At 38.3% G+C, this 21,802-nt stretch overlaps 1 protein-coding gene across 4 annotated transcripts in view; it reads right to left on the reverse strand.

Annotated features, from left to right (window-relative positions):
• Window positions 1-21,802, reverse strand: part of METTL24 (methyltransferase like 24) — a 156,506-nt gene that overhangs the window by 52,527 nt on the left and 82,177 nt on the right. For 3 of the 4 annotated variants that reach the window (XR_012801121.1, XM_075597611.1, XM_075597610.1), the window contains exon 4: window positions 21,484-21,712. Coding sequence is in view for 3 of the 4 variants with exons in the window: in XM_075597611.1 (XP_075453726.1) it covers window positions 21,484-21,712 (229 nt within the window). In the remaining variant the exon portion in view is untranslated. The remainder of the gene's footprint in view (window positions 1-21,483; window positions 21,713-21,802) is intronic. The other variant, XM_075597612.1, reaches the window with a different exon arrangement.

A 21,802-nucleotide genomic window follows, 5' to 3' on the forward strand; every position in this document is an offset into this window, starting at 1 on the left:
GTTCTAAAATCTAAATTCCGAGTTCCGAGTTCTAAATTCCGAGTTCCGAGTTCTAAAATCGGAGTTCTAAAATCTAATTCCGAGTTCCGAAATCTAAATTCCGAGTCCCGAGTTCCGAGTTCTAAATTCCGAGTTCTAAATTCCGAGTTTCGAGTTCTAAAATCTAAATTCCGAGTTCCTGAGTTCCGAGTTCTAAAATCTAGATCAAAATTCCGAGTTCCGAGTTCTAAATTCCGAGATCTAAATTCCGAGTTCCGAGTTCTAAAATCTAAGTTCCGAATTCAGAGTTCCAAGTTCTAAAATCTAAATTCCAAGTTCTAAAATCTAAATTCCGAGTTCGAGTTCCGAAATCTAAGTTCCGAGTTCCGAAATCTATGTTCCGAGTTCCGAAATCTAAATTCCGAGTTCCGAGTTCCGAAATCTAAATTCCGAGATCCGAAATCTAAATTCCGAGTTCCGAAATCTAAATTCCGAGTTCCAAAATCTAAATTCCAATTTCAGAAATCTAAATTCCGAGTTCAGAAATCTAAATTCCGAGTTCCGAAATCTAAATTCCGAGTTCAGAAATCTAAATTCCGAGTTCCGAGTTCTAAATTCCGAGTTCCGAGTTCTAAAATCGGAGTTCTAAAATCTAATTCCGAGTTCCGAAATCTAAATTCCGAGTCCCGAGTTCCGAGTTCTAAATTCCGAGTTCTAAAATCTAAATTCCGAGTTCGAGTTCCGAAATCTAAGTTCCGAGTTCCGAAATCTATGTTCCGAGTTCCGAAATCTAAATTCCGAGTTCCGAGTTCCGAAATCTAAATTCCGAGATCCGAAATCTAAATTCCGAGTTCCGAAATCTAAATTCCGAGTTCCAAAATCTAAATTCCAATTTCAGAAATCTAAATTCCGAGTTCAGAAATCTAAATTCCGAGTTCCGAAATCTAAATTCCGAGTTCAGAAATCTAAATTCCGAGTTCCGAGTTCTAAATTCCGAGTTCTAAAATCTAAATTCCGTGTTCCGAGTTTCTAAATTCCGAGTTCTAAATTCCGAGTTCTAAATTCCGAGTTCTGAGTTCTAAAATCTAAATTCCGAGTTCTAAATTCCGTGTTCTAAATTCCGAGTTCTAAATTCCGAGTTCCGAGTTCTAAATTCCGAATTCCGAGTTCCGAGATCTAAATTCCGAGTTCTAAATTCCGAGTTCTAAATTCCGGAATTCCGAGTTCCGAGTTCTAAAATCGGAGTTCTAAAATCTAATTCCGAGTTCCGAAATCTAAATTCCGAGTCCCGAGTGCCGAGTTCTAAATTCCGAGTTCTAAATTCCGAGTTCTAAATTCCGAGTTCCGAGTTCTAAAATCTAAATTCCGAGTTCCTGAGTTCCGAGTTCTAAAATCTAGATCTAAATTCCGAGTTCCGAGTTCTAAATTCCGAGTTCTAAATTCCGAGTTCCGAGTTCTAAAATCTAAGTTCCGAATTCAGAGTTCCAAGTTCTAAAATCTAAATTCCAAGTTCCGAATTCAGAGTTCCGAGTTCTAAAATTTAATTCCAAGTTCTACATTCCGAGTTCTAAAATCTGAGTTCCGAGTTCTAAATTCCGAGTTCTAAATTCCGAGTTCTAAATTCCGAGTTCCGAGTTCTAAATTCCAAGTTCTAAAATCTAAATTCCGAGTTCTGAAATCTAAATTCCAAGTTCCGAAATCTAAATTCCGAAATCTGAGTTCTAAAATCTAAATTCCGAGTTCTAAATTCCGAGTTCTAAATTCCGAGTTCCGAGTTCTAAAATCTAAGTTCCGAATTCAGAGTTCCAAGTTCTAAAATCCGAGTTCTAAAATCTAAATTCCGAGTTCCGAAATCTAAATTCCGAGTTACGAGTTCTAAAATCTAAATTCCGAGTTCCGAATTCCGAGTTCCGATATCTAAATTCCGAGTTCCGAAATCTAAATTCCGAGTTCCGAAATCTAAATTCCGAGTTCCGAGTTCTAAATTCCGAGTTCTAAATTCCGAGTTCCCAGTTCTAATTTCCGAGTTCTAAATTCCGAGTTCTAAATTCCGAGTTTCGAGTTCTAAAATCTAAATTCCGAGTTCCTGAGTTCCGAGTTCTAAAATCTAGATCTAAATTCCGAGTTCCGAGTTCTAAATTCCGAGATCTAAATTCCGAGTTCCGAGTTCTAAAATCTAAGTTCCGAATTCAGAGTTCCAAGTTCTAAAATCTAAATTCCAAGTTCTAAAATCTAAATTCCGAGTTCGAGTTCCGAAATCTAAGTTCCGAGTTCCGAAATCTATGTTCCGAGTTCCGAAATCTAAATTCCGAGTTCCGAGTTCCGAAATCTAAATTCCGAGATCCGAAATCTAAATTCCGAGTTCCGAAATCTAAATTCCGAGTTCCAAAATCTAAATTCCAATTTCAGAAATCTAAATTCCGAGTTCAGAAATCTAAATTCCGAGTTCCGAAATCTAAATTCCGAGTTCAGAAATCTAAATTCCGAGTTCCGAGTTCTAAATTCCGAGTTCTAAAATCTAAATTCCGTGTTCCGAGTTTCTAAATTCCGAGTTCTAAATTCCGAGTTCTGAGTTCTAAAATCTAAATTCCGAGTTCTAAATTCCGTGTTCTAAATTCCGAGTTCTAAATTTCGAGTTCCGAGTTCTAAATTCCGAATTCCGAGTTCCGAGATCTAAATTCCGAGTTCTAAATTCCGAGTTCTAAATTCCGGAATTCCGAGTTCCGAGTTCTAAATTCCGAGTTCCGAGTTCTAAAATCGGAGTTCTAAAATCTAATTCCGAGTACTAAAATCTAAGTTCCGAATTCAGAGTTCCAAGTTCTAAAATCTAAATTCCAAGTTCCGAATTCAGAGTTCCGAGTTCTAAAATTTAATTCCAAGTTCTACATTCCGAGTTCTAAAATCTGAGTTCCGAGTTCTAAATTCCGAGTTCTAAATTCCGAGTTCTAAATTCCGAGTTCCGAGTTCTAAATTCCAAGTTCTAAAATCTAAATTCCGAGTTCTAAAATCTAAATTCCAAGTTCCGAAATCTAAATTCCGAAATCTGAGTTCTAAAATCTAAATTCCGAGTTCTAAATTCCGAGTTCTAAATTCCGAGTTCCGAGTTCTAAAATCTAAGTTCCGAATTCAGAGTTCCAAGTTCTAAAATCCGAGTTCTAAAATCTAAATTCCGAGTTCCGAAATCTAAATTCCGAGTTACGAGTTCTAAAATCTAAATTCCGAGTTCCGAATTCCGAGTTCCGATATCTAAATTCCGAGTTCCGAAATCTAAATTCCGAGTTCCGAAATCTAAATTCCGAGTTCCGAGTTCTAAATTCCGAGTTCTAAATTCCGAGTTCCCAGTTCTAATTTCCGAGTTCTAAATTCCGAGTTCTAAATTCCAAGTTCCGAGTTCTAAAATCTAAGTTCCGAATTCAGAGTTCCAAGTTCTAAATTCCGAGTTCCGAAATCTAAATTCCGAGTTCCGAAATCTAAATTCCGAGTTCCGAGTTCTAAAATCTAAATTCTGAGTTCCGAGTTCCGAGTTCTAAAATCTAAATTCCGAGTTCCGAATTCCGAGTTCTAAAATCTAAATTCCGAGTTCCGAATTCCGAGTTCTAAATTCCGAGTTCCGAGTTCTAAAATCTAAGTTCCGAATTCAGAGTTCCAAGTTCTAAAATCCGAGTTCTAAAATCTAAATTCCAAGTTCCGAAATCTAAATTCCGAGTTACGAGTTCTAAAATCTAAATTCCGAGTTCCGAATTCCGAGTTCCGAAATCTAAATTCCGAGTTCCGAAATCTAAATTCCGAGTTCCGAAATCTAAATTCCGAGTTCCGAGTTCTAAAATCTAAATTCTGAGTTCCGAGTTCCGAGTTCTAAAATCTAAATTCCGAGTTCCGAATTCCGAGTTCTAAAATCTAAATTCCGAGTTCCGAATTCCGAGTTCTAAAATCTAAATTCCGAGTTCTCAAATCTTAATCCGAAATCTAAATTCCGAGTTCCGAAATCTAAATTCCGAGTTCCGAAATCTAAATTCCGAGTTCCGAGTTCCGAAATCTAAATTCCGAGTTCTTAAATCTAAATTCCGAGTTCCGAGTTCTAAAATCTAAATTCCGAGTTCCTGAGTTCCGAGTTCTAAAATCTAGATCTAAATTCCGAGTTCCGAGTTCTAAATTCCGAGTTCTAAATTCCGAGTTCCGAGTTCTAAAATCTAAGTTCCGAATTCAGAGTTCCAAGTTCTAAAATCTAAATTCCAAGTTCCGAATTCAGAGTTCCGAGTTCTAAAATTTAATTCCAAGTTCTACATTCCGAGTTCTAAAATCTGAGTTCCGAGTTCTAAATTCCGAGTTCTAAATTCCGAGTTCTAAATTCCGAGTTCCGAGTTCTAAATTCCAAGTTCTAAAATCTAAATTCCGAGTTCTAAAATCTAAATTCCAAGTTCCGAAATCTAAATTCCGAAATCTGAGTTCTAAAATCTAAATTCCGAGTTCTAAATTCCGAGTTCTAAATTCCGAGTTCCGAGTTCTAAAATCTAAGTTCCGAATTCAGAGTTCCAAGTTCTAAAATCCGAGTTCTAAAATCTAAATTCCGAGTTCCGAAATCTAAATTCCGAGTTACGAGTTCTAAAATCTAAATTCCGAGTTCCGAATTCCGAGTTCCGATATCTAAATTCCGAGTTCCGAAATCTAAATTCCGAGTTCCGAAATCTAAATTCCGAGTTCCGAGTTCTAAATTCCGAGTTCTAAATTCCGAGTTCCCAGTTCTAATTTCCGAGTTCTAAATTCCGAGTTCTAAATTCCAAGTTCCGAGTTCTAAAATCTAAGTTCTAAATTCCGAGTTCCGAAATCTAAATTCCGAGTTCCGAAATCTAAATTCCGAGTTCCGAGTTCTAAAATCTAAATTCTGAGTTCCGAGTTCCGAGTTCTAAAATCTAAATTCCGAGTTCCGAATTCCGAGTTCTAAAATCTAAATTCCGAGTTCCGAATTCCGAGTTCTAAATTCCGAGTTCCGAGTTCTAAAATCTAAGTTCCGAATTCAGAGTTCCAAGTTCTAAAATCCGAGTTCTAAAATCTAAATTCCAAGTTCCGAAATCTAAATTCCGAGTTACGAGTTCTAAAATCTAAATTCCGAGTTCCGAATTCCGAGTTCCGAAATCTAAATTCCGAGTTCCGAAATCTAAATTCCGAGTTCCGAAATCTAAATTCCGAGTTCCGAAATCTAAATTCCGAGTTCCGAGTTCTAAAATCTAAATTCTGAGTTCCGAGTTCCGAGTTCTAAAATCTAAATTCCGAGTTCCGAATTCCGAGTTCTAAAATCTAAATTCCGAGTTCCGAATTCCGAGTTCTAAAATCCGAGTTCCGAGTTCTAAAATCTAAGTTCCGAATTCAGAGTTCCAAGTTCTAAAATCCGAGTTCTAAAATCTAAATTCCGAGTTCCGAAATCTAAATTCCGAGTTACGAGTTCTAAAATCTAAATTCCGAGTTCCGAATTCCGAGTTCCGAAATCTAAATTCCGAGTTCCGAAATCTAAATTCCGAGTTCCGAGTTCTAAAATCTAAATTCTGAGTTCCGAGTTCCGAGTTCTAAAATCTAAATTCCGAGTTCCGAATTCCGAGTTCTAAAATCTAAATTCCGAGTTCCGAATTCCGAGTTCTAAAATCTAAATTCCGAGTTCTCAAATCTTAATCCGAAATCTAAATTCCGAGTTCCGAAATCTAAATTCCGAGTTCCGAAATCTAAATTCCGAGTTCCGAGTTCCGAAATCTAAATTCCGAGTTCTTAAATCTAAATTCCGAGTTCCGAGTTCTAAAATCTAAATTCCAAGTTCCGAAATCTAAATTCCGTGTTCAGAGTTCCGAAATCTAAATTCCGAGTTCCGAGTTCCGAAATCTAAATTCCGAGATCCGAAATCTAAATTCCGAGTTCCGAAATCTAAATTCCGAGTTCCAAAATCTAAATTCCAAGTTCAGAAATCTAAATTCCGAGTTCAGAAATCTAAATTCCGAGTTCAGAAATCTAAATTCCGAGTTCCGAGTTCTAAATTCCGAGTTCTAAATTCTGAGTTCCGAGTTCTAAAATCTAAATTCCGTGTTCCGAGTTTCTAAATTCCGAGTTCTAAATTCTGAGTTCTAAAATCTAAATTCCGAGTTCTAAATTCCGTGTTCTAAATTCCTAGTTCTAAATTCCGAGTTCTAAATTCCGAGTTCTAAATTCCGAGTTCTGAGTTCTAAATTCCGAGTTCCGAGTTCTAAAATCTAAATTCCGAGTTCCGAGTTCTAAATTCCGAGTTCCGAGTTCTAAAATCGGAGTTCTAAAATCTAATTCCGAGTTCCGAAATCTAAATTCCGAGTCCCGAGTTCCGAGTTCTAAATTCCGAGTTCTAAATTCCGAGTTTCGAGTTCTAAAATCTAAATTCCGAGTTCCTGAGTTCCGAGTTCTAAAATCTAGATCAAAATTCCGAGTTCCGAGTTCTAAATTCCGAGATCTAAATTCCGAGTTCCGAGTTCTAAAATCTAAGTTCCGAATTCAGAGTTCCAAGTTCTAAAATCTAAATTCCAAGTTCTAAAATCTAAATTCCGAGTTCGAGTTCCGAAATCTAAGTTCCGAGTTCCGAAATCTATGTTCCGAGTTCCGAAATCTAAATTCCGAGTTCCGAGTTCCGAAATCTAAATTCCGAGATCCGAAATCTAAATTCCGAGTTCCGAAATCTAAATTCCGAGTTCCAAAATCTAAATTCCAATTTCAGAAATCTAAATTCCGAGTTCCGAAATCTAAATTCCGAGTTCAGAAATCTAAATTCCGAGTTCCGAGTTCTAAATTCCGAGTTCTAAAATCTAAATTCCGTGTTCCGAGTTTCTAAATTCCGAGTTCTAAATTCCGAGTTCTAAATTCCGAGTTCTAAATTCTGAGTTCCGAGTTCTAAAATCTAAATTCCGTGTTCCGAGTTTCTAAATTCCGAGTTCTAAATTCTGAGTTCTAAAATCTAAATTCCGAGTTCTAAATTCCGTGTTCTAAATTCCTAGTTCTAAATTCCGAGTTCTAAATTCCGAGTTCTAAATTCCGAATTCCGAGTTCTAAATTCCGAGTTCTAAATTCCGAGTTCCGAGTTCTAAAATCTAAATTCCGAGTTCCGAGTTCTAAATTCCGAGTTCCGAGTTCTAAAATCGGAGTTCTAAAATCTAATTCCGAGTTCCGAAATCTAAATTCCGAGTCCCGAGTTCCGAGTTCTAAATTCCGAGTTCTAAAATCTAAATTCCGAGTTCGAGTTCCGAAATCTAAGTTCCGAGTTCCGAAATCTATGTTCCGAGTTCCGAAATCTAAATTCCGAGTTCCGAGTTCCGAAATCTAAATTCCGAGATCCGAAATCTAAATTCCGAGTTCCGAAATCTAAATTCCGAGTTCCAAAATCTAAATTCCAATTTCAGAAATCTAAATTCCGAGTTCAGAAATCTAAATTCCGAGTTCCGAAATCTAAATTCCGAGTTCAGAAATCTAAATTCCGAGTTCCGAGTTCTAAATTCCGAGTTCTAAAATCTAAATTCCGTGTTCCGAGTTTCTAAATTCCGAGTTCTAAATTCCGAGTTCTGAGTTCTAAAATCTAAATTCCGAGTTCTAAATTCCGTGTTCTAAATTCCGAGTTCTAAATTCCGAGTTCCGAGTTCTAAATTCCGAATTCCGAGTTCCGAGATCTAAATTCCGAGTTCTAAATTCCGGAATTCCGAGTTCCGAGTTCTAAATTCCGAGTTCCGAGTTCTAAAATCGGAGTTCTAAAATCTAATTCCGAGTTCCGAAATCTAAATTCCGAGTCCCGAGTGCCGAGTTCTAAATTCCGAGTTCTAAATTCCGAGTTCTAAATTCCGAGTTCCGAGTTCTAAAATCTAAATTCCGAGTTCCTGAGTTCCGAGTTCTAAAATCTAGATCTAAATTCCGAGTTCCGAGTTCTAAATTCCGAGTTCTAAATTCCGAGTTCCGAGTTCTAAAATCTAAGTTCCGAATTCAGAGTTCCAAGTTCTAAAATCTAAATTCCAAGTTCCGAATTCAGAGTTCCGAGTTCTAAAATTTAATTCCAAGTTCTACATTCCGAGTTCTAAAATCTGAGTTCCGAGTTCTAAATTCCGAGTTCTAAATTCCGAGTTCTAAATTCCGAGTTCCGAGTTCTAAATTCCAAGTTCTAAAATCTAAATTCCGAGTTCTAAAATCTAAATTCCAAGTTCCGAAATCTAAATTCCGAAATCTGAGTTCTAAAATCTAAATTCCGAGTTCTAAATTCCGAGTTCTAAATTCCGAGTTCCGAGTTCTAAAATCTAAGTTCCGAATTCAGAGTTCCAAGTTCTAAAATCCGAGTTCTAAAATCTAAATTCCGAGTTCCGAAATCTAAATTCCGAGTTACGAGTTCTAAAATCTAAATTCCGAGTTCCGAATTCCGAGTTCCGATATCTAAATTCCGAGTTCCGAAATCTAAATTCCGAGTTCCGAAATCTAAATTCCGAGTTCCGAGTTCTAAATTCCGAGTTCTAAATTCCGAGTTCCCAGTTCTAATTTCCGAGTTCTAAATGCCGAGTTCTAAATTCCGAGTTCCGAGTTCTAAAATCTAAATTCCGAGTTCTAAAATCTAAATTCCGAGTCCCGAGTTCCGAGCTCTAAAATCTAAATTCCGAGTTCTAAATCTGAGTTCTGAGTTCTAAAATCTGAGTTCCGAGTTCTAAATTCCGAGTTCTAAATTCCGAGTTCTAAATTCCGAGTTCCGAGTTCTAAATTCCAAGTTCTAAAATCTAAATTCCTAGTTCTAAAATCTAAATTCCAAGTTCCGAAATCTAAATTCCGAAATCTGAGTTCTAAAATCTAAATTCCGAGTTCTAAATTCCGAGTTCTAAATTCCGAGTTCCGAGTTCTAAAATCTAAGTTCCGAATTCAGAGTTCCAAGTTCTAAAATCCGAGTTCTAAAATCTAAATTCCGAGTTCCGAAATCTAAATTCCGAGTTACGAGTTCTAAAATCTAAATTCCGAGTTCCGAATTCCGAGTTCCGATATCTAAATTCCGAGTTCCGAAATCTAAATTCCGAGTTCCGAAATCTAAATTCCGAGTTCCGAGTTCTAAATTCCGAGTTCTAAATTCCGAGTTCTAAATTCCGAGTTCTAAATTCCAAGTTCTAAATTCCAAGTTCTAAAATCTAAATTCCGAGTTCTGAAATCTAAATTCCGAGTTACGAGTTCTAAAATCTAAATTCCGAGTTCCGAATTCCGAGTTCCGAAATCTAAATTCCGAGTTCCGAAATCTAAATTCCGAGTTCCGAAATCTAAATTCCGAGTTCTAAATTCCGAGTTCTAAATTCCGAGTTCCGAGTTCTAAATTCCAAGTTCTAAAATCTAAATTCCTAGTTCTAAAATCTAAATTCCAAGTTCCGAAATCTAAATTCCGAAATCTGAGTTCTAAAATCTAAATTCCGAGTTCTAAATTCCGAGTTCTAAATTCCGAGTTCCGAGTTCTAAAATCTAAGTTCCGAATTCAGAGTTCCAAGTTCTAAAATCCGAGTTCTAAAATCTAAATTCCGAGTTCCGAAATCTAAATTCCGAGTTACGAGTTCTAAAATCTAAATTCCGAGTTCCGAATTCCGAGTTCCGAAATCTAAATTCCGAGTTCCGAAATCTAAATTCCGAGTTCCGAAATCTAAATTCCGAGTTCTAAATTCCGAGTTCTAAATTCCGAGTTCCGAGTTCTAAATTCCAAGTTCTAAAATCTAAATTCCTAGTTCTAAAATCTAAATTCCAAGTTCCGAAATCTAAATTCCGAAATCTGAGTTCTAAAATCTAAATTCCGAGTTCTAAATTCCGAGTTCCGAGTTCTAAAATCTAAGTTCCGAATTCAGAGTTCCAAGTTCTAAAATCCGAGTTCTAAAATCTAAATTCCGAGTTCCGAAATCTAAATTCCGAGTTCCGAGTTCTAAAATCTAAATTCTGAGTTCCGAGTTCCGAGTTCTAAAATCTAAATTCCGAGTTCCGAATTCCGAGTTCTAAAATCTAAATTCCGAGTTCCGAATTCCGAGTTCTAAAATCCGAGTTCCGAGTTCTAAAATCTAAGTTCCGAATTCAGAGTTCCAAGTTCTAAAATCCGAGTTCTAAAATCTAAATTCCGAGTTCCGAAATCTAAATTCCGAGTTACGAGTTCTAAAATCTAAATTCCGAGTTCCGAAATCTAAATTCCGAGTTCCGAAATCTAAATTCCGAGTTCCGAAATCTAAATTCCGAGTTCCGAAATCTAAATTCCGAGTTCCGAGTTCTAAAATCTAAATTCTGAGTTCCGAGTTCCGAGTTCTAAAATCTAAATTCCGAGTTCCGAATTCCGAGTTCTAAAATCTAAATTCCGAGTTCCGAATTCCGAGTTCTAAAATCTAAATTCCGAGTTCTCAAATCTTAATCCGAAATCTAAATTCCGAGTTCCGAAATCTAAATTCCGAGTTCCGAGTTCCGAAATCTAAATTCCGAGTTCTTAAATCTAAATTCCGAGTTCCGAGTTCTAAAATCTAAATTCCAAGTTCCGAAATCTAAATTCCGTGTTCAGAGTTCCGAAATCTAAATTCCGAGTTCCGAGTTCCGAAATCTAAATTCCGAGATCCGAAATCTAAATTCCGAGTTCCGAAATCTAAATTCCGAGTTCCAAAATCTAAATTCCAAGTTCCGAGTTTCTAAATTCCGAGTTCTAAATTCCGAGTTCTAAATTCCGAGTTCTGAGTTCTAAAATCTAAATTCCGAGTTCTAAATTCCGTGTTCTAAATTCCTAGTTCTAAATTCCGAGTTCTAAATTCCGAGTTCTAAATTCCGAGTTCCGAGTTCTAAATTCCGAGTTCTAAATTCCGAGTTCCGAGTTCTAAAATCTAAATTCCGAGTTCCGAGTTCTAAATTCCGAGTTCCGAGTTCTAAAATCGGAGTTCTAAAATCTAATTCCGAGTTCCGAAATCTAAATTCCGAGTTCCGAGTTCTAAATTCCGAGTTCTAAATTCCGAGTTCCGAGTTCTAAAATCTAAATTCCGAGTTCCTGAGTTCCGAGTTCTAAAATCTAGATCTAAATTCCGAGTTCCGAGTTCTAAATTCCGAGTTCTAAATTCCGAGTTCCGAGTTCTAAAATCTAAGTTCCGAATTCAGAGTTCCAAGTTCTAAAATCTAAATTCCAAGTTCCGAATTCAGAGTTCCGAGTTCTAAAATTTAATTCCAAGTTCTACATTCCGAGTTCTAAAATCTGAGTTCCGAGTTCTAAATTCCGAGTTCTAAATTCCGAGTTCTAAATTCCGAGTTCCGAGTTCTAAATTCCAAGTTCTAAAATCTAAATTCCGAGTTCTAAAATCTAAATTCCAAGTTCCGAAATCTAAATTCCGAAATCTGAGTTCTAAAATCTAAATTCCGAGTTCTAAATTCCGAGTTCTAAATTCCGAGTTCCGAGTTCTAAAATCTAAGTTCCGAATTCAGAGTTCCAAGTTCTAAAATACGAGTTCTAAAATCTAAATTCCGAGTTCCGAAATCTAAATTCCGAGTTACGAGTTCTAAAATCTAAATTCCGAGTTCCGAATTCCGAGTTCCGAAATCTAAATTCCGAGTTCCGAAATCTAAATTCCGAGTTCCGAAATCTAAATTCCGAGTTCCGAGTTCTAAAATCTAAATTCTGAGTTCCGAGTTCCGAGTTCTAAAATCTAAATTCCGAGTTCCGAATTCCGAGTTCTAAAATCTAAATTCCGAGTTCCGAATTCCGAGTTCTAAATTCCGAGTTCCGAGTTCTAAAATCTAAGTTCCGAATTCAGAGTTCCAAGTTCTAAAATCCGAGTTCTAAAATCTAAATTCCGAGTTCCGAAATCTAAATTCCGAGTTACGAGTTCTAAAATCTAAATTCCGAGTTCCGAATTCCGAGTTCCGAAATCTAAATTCCGAGTTCCGAAATCTAAATTCCGAGTTCCGAAATCTAAATTCCGAGTTCCGAAATCTAAATTCCGAGTTCCGAGTTCTAAAATCTAAATTCTGAGTTCCGAGTTCCGAGTTCTAAAATCTAAATTCCGAGTTCCGAATTCCGAGTTCTAAAATCTAAATTCCGAGTTCTCAAATCTTAATCCGAAATCTAAATTCCGAGTTCCGAAATCTAAATTCCGAGTTCCGAAATCTAAATTCCGAGTTCCGAGTTCCGAAATCTAAATTCCGAGTTCTTAAATCTAAATTCCGAGTTCCGAGTTCTAAAATCTAAATTCCAAGTTCCGAAATCTAAATTCCGTGTTCAGAGTTCCGAAATGTAAATTCCGAGTTCCGAGTTCCGAAATCTAAATTCCGAGATCCGAAATCTAAATTCCGAGTTCCGAAATCTAAATTCCGAGTTCCAAAATCTAAATTCCAAGTTCAGAAATCTAAATTCCGAGTTCAGAAATCTAAATTCCGAGTTCCGAAATCTAAATTCCGAGTTCAGAAATCTAAATTCCGAGTTCCGAGTTCTAAATTCCGAGTTCTAAATTCTGAGTTCCGAGTTCTAAAATCTAAATTCCGAGTTCCGAATTCCGAGTTCTAAAATCTAAATTCCGAGTTCTAAAATCTAAATTCCGAGTTCCGAATTCCGAGTTCTAAAATCTAAATTCCGAGTTCTAAAATCTAAATTCCGAATTCCGAGTTCCGATATCTAAATTCCGAGTTCCGAGTTCCGATATCTAAATTCCGAGTTCAGAGTTCCGAAATCTAAATTCCGAGTTCAGAGTTCCGAGTTCTAAATTCCGAGTTCCGAAATCTAAGTTCCGAGTTCCGAAATCTAAGTTCCGAGTTCCGAAATCTAAATTCCACCATTTTACCTCAGGACTTTGCTGACTATTTCAAGAAAAAGGTGGAATCCATACATCAGGACATTTCTCCCGCCCCCTCTCTTTTCGCTGTCACAGAGGAGGTATTGTTGCTGATCTCCTCTTCTCCCTCTACCACCTGCCCTCTTGACCCCATTCCCTCCCATCTCCGAAAACCGCTTGCTCCTACTACAATCCCTACCCTCGCACACATTTTTAACTCCTCCTCCTACTCTGGTACCTTTCCCTCCTCTTTCAAACATGAAACCGTTATGCCATTACTCAAAAAAAGCAAGCTTGACCCTACCTGTCTTTTTAACTATCGACCTGTCTCCCTCCTGCTTTTTGCCTCTTAACTCCTTGAACGTCTTGTATTCTGTCCCTTGCTCCATTTTCTCATTCTCTCTTAGACCCTCTACAATCTGGCTTCCGCACTGCTCACCCCACTGAAACAGCCATCACTAAAATAACGAATTACTTCCATGCTGCCAAAGACAAAGGTCACTACTCTGCTCATATTACTCTACCTCTCTGCAGCATTTGATACTGCGAACCATACTCTTGGTATCCATAACAGCTCTATGCTGGATATCCGCTTACCCCTCCCATTGTACTTTCAATGTCTCTTTTGCGAACTCCTCTATCTCTTTGCGGGAGTACCCCAGGGCTCTGTCCTGGGACCTCTTCTCTTTTCTCTTGATACACAATCTAGGTGATTTGATCACATCTCTTGGTTCAAATGTCACCTCTATGCTGATGGCACATTTGCTTTTCAACCGCTGACCTTAGTTAGACCTGCTGTACAGACCAAAGTTTCTGAATGTCTCCACTATATCATCCAGGGTGGCTTGCCGCCGACTGAATCTTTAATATGTCAAAAAAAAGAGCTGCTCATATTTCCTCCCAAACCTGGCCCTACTTCTACCTCTTACATTACTGTTGGAAGCACTATCATACACCCAGTATCACAAGCACGCTGTGTAAGGCCTGGGACATAGTGTGTTGGGAGCGCGCTCCTGCTCTGCCTCGCCTGCTGAAAATGGGGCTTTTCCTGTCCTTGCAGGCGAGGCAGTGAGCGAGCTCAGGGGGCGGAGGCGGGGGCGGAGCGGGGGCATGCCAGGAGGCGGGGCTAGTCCCCCACTCCCATTGGATGGGAGTGGTCACGTGACCGCTCCTCCGCTTCCCCGAGTGGCAAATTTCAAAACTGCCTGTCTCGGGGAAGTTTCTCAGCCTCCGCACGCATCAGCGCGCATGCGGAGGGAGAAACTATAGCCGCGCTGATTACAGGTGCAGGGGCTTTGTGCATCTGTTCAGTGTGGCTCAGCCCGCCTCAGCGACGCTGATTGCACTATGTCCTAGGCCTAAGGGTCACACTCAACTTCTCACATTCAAAATGTAGCTACAACCGGCAATTTTTTTTCCCTCCGCAATATTACAAATGTATGCCCTTTCCTGTGTTCTATTGCTAAAACTGACACAGGCCCTTATTCTCGCTCGTCTCGAATACTGTAACTTCCTGCTGTCCAGCCTTCCTGCCTCTCACCTGTTTCCCCTACAATCTATGCTAAACGCTGCTACCAGAATCACTTTAGGCTGCGTCCATACAGCCTTCATCCACGCAGAGGCGTGCGCGTGCATAACGTCACCCCTGTAAAGCGGGTGCGTTTTCAGGACATGGTAGATGCACCTTCGAGGGGCGTGTACGGGCATGTCTGTGACGTCACAGAGCTGGTTCGCTCTCATTGGGCGAACCGCTCACATGACCTGCCCGTCGCGCATAGAAATCAGTTTCAACTGATTCCTCACGCAACGCGCTCTCATTCCTGCTGTCGTGCACGGTCTATGGGCCTGATCAATGCCTTAAGGCAATTTGATCGCGCCGTGCGGTCTTCGGCAGCATGGACTCCGCCTTACTCTTTCCTAAATGGATCTCATCTCCCCTGCTGAAATCCCTCTCCTGGCTTCCTATCAATCTCCTCCTCACTTTTAAGGCTTTACACTCTTCTGCCCCTCCTTACTTCTCAGTCCTAATTTATTGCTATACACCATCCCGACTTGCGTTCTGCTCAAGGGTGTTTTCTCTCTACCTCTTGTGTCTAACGCCCTCTCCCGCCTTAAACCTTTTTCACTGACTGCCCCACACCTCTGGAATGCCCTTCTCCTCAATATCTGACTAGTATCCTGTCTAGTCACCTTTAAAGACCCATCTGAAAACCCACCGCCTTGACGAAGCATGAGTAGCTCTGTGGCTGATACTATACCCATCATACATCGACCTTGAGCCCCTTGCAGATGCACTTAACAGAACACCCTCCTACTGTCTCTGTACATTCTTCCTACATAGCAATTAGTTTGTACGCTCTTTGGGGCAGGGACTCTTCCTAAATGTTACTTTTATGTCTGAAGCACTTCTTCCCATTGTGTTATTTGTTATTTATATTATGTCACGTGTATTACTGCTGTGAAGGGCTATGTACATTAATGGATACTCAAGACTACTGGGGAGCGGTGGTGAAAGCCATGTAATAAAGAAAAATTCCAAACCACATTAATGGAGATATACAAATAAAGATATACAGTATTACCTAATACTCTGAGATAAAATGCTTTAAATCATTCATTCTCCATTACGTTACACAATAATAGATGAACTCTAGCATTGTTGTCCTAACCACTAGACTTACTGTATTTCTAGTTTGTTATCCATTAGGGCAACGAGCCCTGTACCTGCACTACGAGCTGTGTCATGTGCTTGTTCGGTGGGAATCCTGCTTTAAGGCTACAGTCCATGACTGCAAACTGGGAATAGTGACCCGATATAAATCTGTGCACAACGTTTGCAAACTGCAATTAGAGCTGCTATTTTTTTTTAATGCATAATCATTAAAACTAGTAAATTAGTTTATATTTCTGGCAAACAGCAAAGTTTCTGCGCTCGTGCTGTCCTATAAAATCAGCTAGGGTAATCCGGTTGCACCTTTGCACGCAAGTAGTCACTCCTCATACACTCCTAAAGTAGAGAACTCCCAAAGGAGCTCCCAGAAAGACAGACAAAAAACAATGCACACAATGAGCACCACGGATTAGATTTAAAATATAGCAACTTTAATATCTGGTCACAAGACCACAATAACCAATGCATCACAATAAATAATAACTACAACTCATTAATTAAATGAATTACATTTGAAAAAAAATACATATAAGTATTACATAAAATACATGGACATTTCCACATAAGGGGACACTGACACAGTACTAGCTTCTGTGAAGCATAACATAAAAACACGAAACAAAACCCAAGTTAATCAAATCAAACAATCGTATTGGAAGTTCTATGAATAACCCGATTTAGTGACCACAATGAGGGGCACAGATACTAACCACAAGCGACAGCAGGTAGCCGGTGTACGCGCGAAAAAGTCCGGACTGCACGAACACACAGCAGAGCTTCCCTCCGCGGGTGCTTCCTGGTTGCTCCGTTCCAGCTAATGGGTAAGTGCGCAGAACAGCCTCTCGTGACCTCTACGCGTTTCGCAACAGCGTGCTTCGTCAGGTCATCACGTTAGAGGCTGCTCATGCGCATTAAGTATCGGTCAAGAAAAAAGTGAGCGCACAATCCTGTGGTAAGAATAATATGTATATGAATACAATTTAATAAAAACACAATGAGAGAACAGATCAAATTGGAAATGTGATCCTATAACAATAATAAAACAATGCATATATAAGCTAAAATGACGGAACTAGCTGCAGCAAATGGTTACAAACTTGTATATTGTTTGCATTGAGGAATTGGTTCATTCCTTGTTGAGCTGTCATCTGTTTGTTAACCTTAGTCTTCACTACATGCATTTATTAGTATTTGATTTGTTTCATTGCCAAGCGCTGGTTCTTTTTTGTGTGTGTGTGTGTACACACACAAATGTTTGAACAAAATTTTGAATCAATACAAATACGAAAACACAACAAATGCAGGAAAAAATAAATATATATATATATATATATATATATATATATATATATATATATATATATATATATATATAATATATTTAAGATCCAAAAATATATTTATATAAACAAACAAATACATTAATATGTTACTGGTGCATATAACAAGGCACCCCAACCAAATAATAAACTTACTAAAAAATGCTTTTAAAAATGAAACAAAATTCAATTAAATATAAATTTGGAAAATAAGGTTGATCAATCAGTATGTGACCTAGATTACAAATACCAATCTTGAGTCACATCCAAGACTTATCTGAGGATTTGGGTATTTTGACTCAAAAGTGTATATCCAAAATTGTTCTTTTTTCAGCAAGAATAGATCTCTATCACCCTGTCTAGCTGATCTTGGAATACATTCAATCCCCATAAATTTCAAAGAGCTTGGATCGCATTTATGAACATCTTGAAAATGTTTAAGTAATGGTGTCAATGGTTCAGTTTTGACCTGACTTGGGGGCCAAGAGCCCCTTCAGGTTTTGGACCTTCCTAAAGACCACATCTGGTTTGGATTTAATTAGTGGACCCAAAACAGGATCTAATTTTAAGATCCTCCAATGTTCGCTCAATTTTTTTTTTAATTGAGCCGTGTGCTCTATTGAACTGAGTTAAAATACCCAAAGGGATTCAATGAATTGGTGGAACTGACTCCATTCCTCAGACAAGTCTTGGATGCGACTAAAGATTGGTATTTGTAATCTAGGCCACATACTGATTGATCAACCTTATTTTCCAAATTAGACTTTTAATTGTATTTTATTTCATTTTTAAAAGTCTTTTTAAGTAGGTTTTATTATTTGGTTGGGTGCCTTGTTATATGCACCAGTAACGTATTTATTAATGTATTTATATGTTTGTTTATATAAATAAAATTTTGCATTTTTTTTTGTATGTATGATTTTCTTAACGGTTCAATAGTTCCGGTTCCAGTTCCAAACAGGTTTTCTTGATTTGAGCTAAATGTCTCACGCTTTGTACTTACATTTGACTGCAAACAGTACGAACTAAACAAAAGTATGTTAATACAGAGCTGTAATTTAGAAATGTTGGCTTTAGTGTTGTCTTTCTGTGGTTTTCTTGCCATTCTCAATTATAGTCTTGACTTGATCGGATGCAATTGTTTAGGATACAGTTAGGGTTAGTTTGTTTCATCACATTATGTGACTGAATGCCTGTACTTTAGTACAATTCGGAGGTGTGTTGACATGGATGAACGTACTCCCTGTGTGTTAAGCATCGTTTCAATAACCCCTCTGTGCGGCTTGCAATGCCAGCTCCCTGGGCTATAACACTAATGGCATTTTCTGACTGGATGTTTTTGTTTTTTCAAAATAAAGAAACTCAAAGATTTTATTCTATTCTTCTGTTGGATGTAAGTATTACCAGTAACATTTAACGTGTGTGTGTGTTTTTTACATTAATAGTTAGTAAAACTTTTGCTTTGCAGCTGCATCTGTTTAAAAAAAAAAAAAAAAAAAAGGACACATTGTGTTTGGAGACTTCTTGAGAAGAAACATCTGATGTCTGTTTACAGGGATGCTGATAGAATGACAATGCATGATAATATAGCTAAACACAAATTGCTGCAGAGAATTCTTCTTTTCATTAGAATAACAAGGCATCTTTACTCAGCTAAGTAAAAAGTGATGAATTAAGGAATGCTCTAGCTAAACATAACATGTTTACTTATGAATGTCACATACACAGCATTTATACATAAGTATTGATTTGGCTTTACTCCCAACTACCTGGAAACACTGTAATGATGTATTTCTTTTTCGGGAAGTCATTCATGAGCTCTTACAGCTGAATACCAGATATCACTAGTCCCACCATTTACTGAGCTGTAGTGTCACAAGAGACTGCGAAAGTGGTTTTCCCAGATGTACCACAACTGTCTAGTTTTATGAATCACCAATCAGTGAGAATGACTGACTGTGTCCTTTTGGCCTTCTATTTAACAGATTGTCAAAAGAAAAGAGCTTAATACAACACACAATGCAGAATAAATATGTTGAACGTCTTCTAATCATATTCCTGTGCTTATCTGTGTCATTTTAATTATAGCACATTCAGGAACTTTGCAGCTAAGAATACAAATTACTGTGGTAGCGCCAGGGGTCCACTGACCCTGATCAGCAAAGCTAATAATCTGGCCACTCTCATTAACATAATATGCACATTATATCCAGCATAAGTAAGGCAGTAAATGGTATTATACACATTTCAAAGTTTGTTTTCTTGTATAATAAACGCACTACCACATTTTGTTTACACACACGCATTCCACTTGCTTTGTTTTTACACATTACAATGTATAAACAGCATAAACCTCACAAGACTTTACAGAAATATGAGCTTTTCCACAAATTCCACTCATACCTCTGCAAGACACACACACACACACACACACACACACACACACACACACACACACACACACACACACACACACACACACACACACACACACACACACACACACACACACACACATATTTTAATCTATATATCTCTATATATCTCTATATCCAAAGTGCACACATCAAATAAGTAGCTGCTATGTTTTAAAGCTGCAGACCAAGCAATATCCGATGTGTTTGATTTTTTAAATAAATCAGTTCTGTACTATGAGAAAATACTTGTAGCATAATTTTTTTTTTTTTTAAACTCTGATATTTTTTATATATTATAATGTAACAAGTCTTTTTTGTTTCTACAGCAACCATTTACAGAATCACAGATACGGAGTCAATACTACACTGCAGTCATTCAGTGAACCCCTGAGCCAAATCTTCGCTGATCGATCACAGGAGAACGGATCGATCAGCAACTTGGCTAATTACTTATCATTGTGTGGATTGTATTGATGCACATATTAATGGGAAGGAAAAAAGAAACGGCAGTTTGAACTGCTGCTTTAAATTAGTGCTCCCGAGAGAAGCAAATCATTCATTTTTCACAAGATTACAACTAAGAAAAACATTTCAATTAAGGGTGATTGAATCTTTAGAAGAAAGTTACACTGTTAACACCTGCTACATTGTATTTTTTTTTAAGGCACCCTTCTGTTCTGCAGAGAGGAAATGTTTTGGTGCGATCTCCAGATTGGACAACTCTTCAGTACAGGAGTATGTGTCGGCAACATGCTTCCATGTGTGACCCAAATACCATTCAAACAAGGATTAGTGAAACATTCAACAACAAGAATGATTTTATACATTTTAGCAAAGACTTATTTTTAGAGCTACCTTAGGTTGAGTCCCCGCTAGTTCTGAGCGGGCGGCGCTTGCCGGGGTTACTTTGTATATATATAGATATATGTAAGTCCCCCGCTCACGCGGTTTGTGTGCGGGCACACACACTCACCCGCGCTCGGCGCCGATGTAAACAAAAAAAACTAACTTTCCAGTGAGCTCAATTCTCCCCCCACCCCCCCCACCCCCCACGCGCGTAAATGCCAGGACACCCGGCGCTCATGTTTGGAGCTCTCTCCAAGCATTGGCGCACTCAGCGCCAGCGGGGACTCAGCCTTATGCAGCATTCCTCCCTGCTTTCTTTTTCGCTGATCTATTTGTCTTTCAAACATCTATTCCAGGATCTCCTAGAGGCAGGGGAACAGAAGTAATGGAAAGGGGTATATGTGTGAAATAAATACTCATCCTGGTATGTCAAGAAACGAGGTAAGAAAAGTCTGAATCATACAAAGGGAAGAAGCCATCCTATACACCAGCTACATAATTTCTCCTAGATATATACATATTGGAAGGATTTGTAATGGACATGCGAATAATCATTGCAAACGTGGATTCATTTTTGCCTTTGGGAAACTAGAATAAAACTCAATTCCTGCCTCTCACACGTATGGTTCACAAGGGCCAGATCTATAAAAAAAACCTGAGCAATCTAGATAAAAATAACAAAAGAGGAGTTAAAGGTAAAGTTGTGGCTGACAGTTATCATCAATAATGAGTCTCTGTCTTTATAGTTTATTAAGTTAAGGTTGGAGATTAAATGCACATTTCTGCCTAGATAATGTTTTTCTGTCAGGTAGGAAGCAGAGAGTTTCCAAACCTTAAAATCTGTTCATTTCAACTTCGGGAACCCCTGCTTCCTGAGATACCTCCATGGGTCATGTTGGTAGCAGCCCGGACTAGGCACTAAGTATGGCGGTTTAAAGGTCTGACATTATACATGCCAATAGGAAGCCACCATGTCTGACATGGCTTCCAGTTGCACTGCGTGATGCAGGACATTTAAGTTTGCATGTGGCACTGGCAAGCAGAGGGTCCACAGAGCTGAAATTAATGGGCTTAAGCTCGGGAGATCCCCTGCTTCAGAAATAAATTTAAAAAAATGTATCAGCTGTGGTGAAAAGCTGTGTACTACGACAGGCATAAGATTATTGGGGTCCATGTTAAAATGGATGAGAAGTTAAGAGTGACCGTGTGTGGCTCCGTCCTGTGGGACACGTAAGGCAGGAAACAATGTTAAGTAACTACACCTTCCAACATCTATGTGCTCTCTGTCCTGCACTTGTTCCCAGGTTTTCTTTCATATTTTTTTTCTGCCCCCTATCTGTTTACTGCACACTGCGCAAAGCTGGACAGCAGTAACATGAATGAACAGAATGGGCATATTAATCTTGAATGTGTTTATATGCATATTTCTGCAATACGACTGCCACAACTTGTACTTGTACTACTCTTACCTTCCAATGTCCAAATTCATTCAGGATGATGCCCAGTTTTTTAGTATTGATGTGGGAGTTATGTGTTGCAATGGCAGGGTTGGGATCCCTCCAATCAATGGATAGACGATGATGCCAAAGCCGCTCTCTTTCATGGACATGGGCAGATTTAGTGCTTGGATCGAACCGATGGACCTCACACCCTCCATTAGCCATATTGACCTCAAATAGGTTGTCATCACCACCTAATCTACAAAGGAACATGACAATCACTTTAATACAAGAAACAACCCACAAATATTGATCTACAAAAAATAGAGACTCATATTTACTAAGCAGT

The sequence above is a fragment of the Ascaphus truei genome, chromosome 4, assembly GCF_040206685.1.
Source record: "Ascaphus truei isolate aAscTru1 chromosome 4, aAscTru1.hap1, whole genome shotgun sequence".
NCBI lineage: Eukaryota > Metazoa > Chordata > Amphibia > Anura > Ascaphidae > Ascaphus > Ascaphus truei.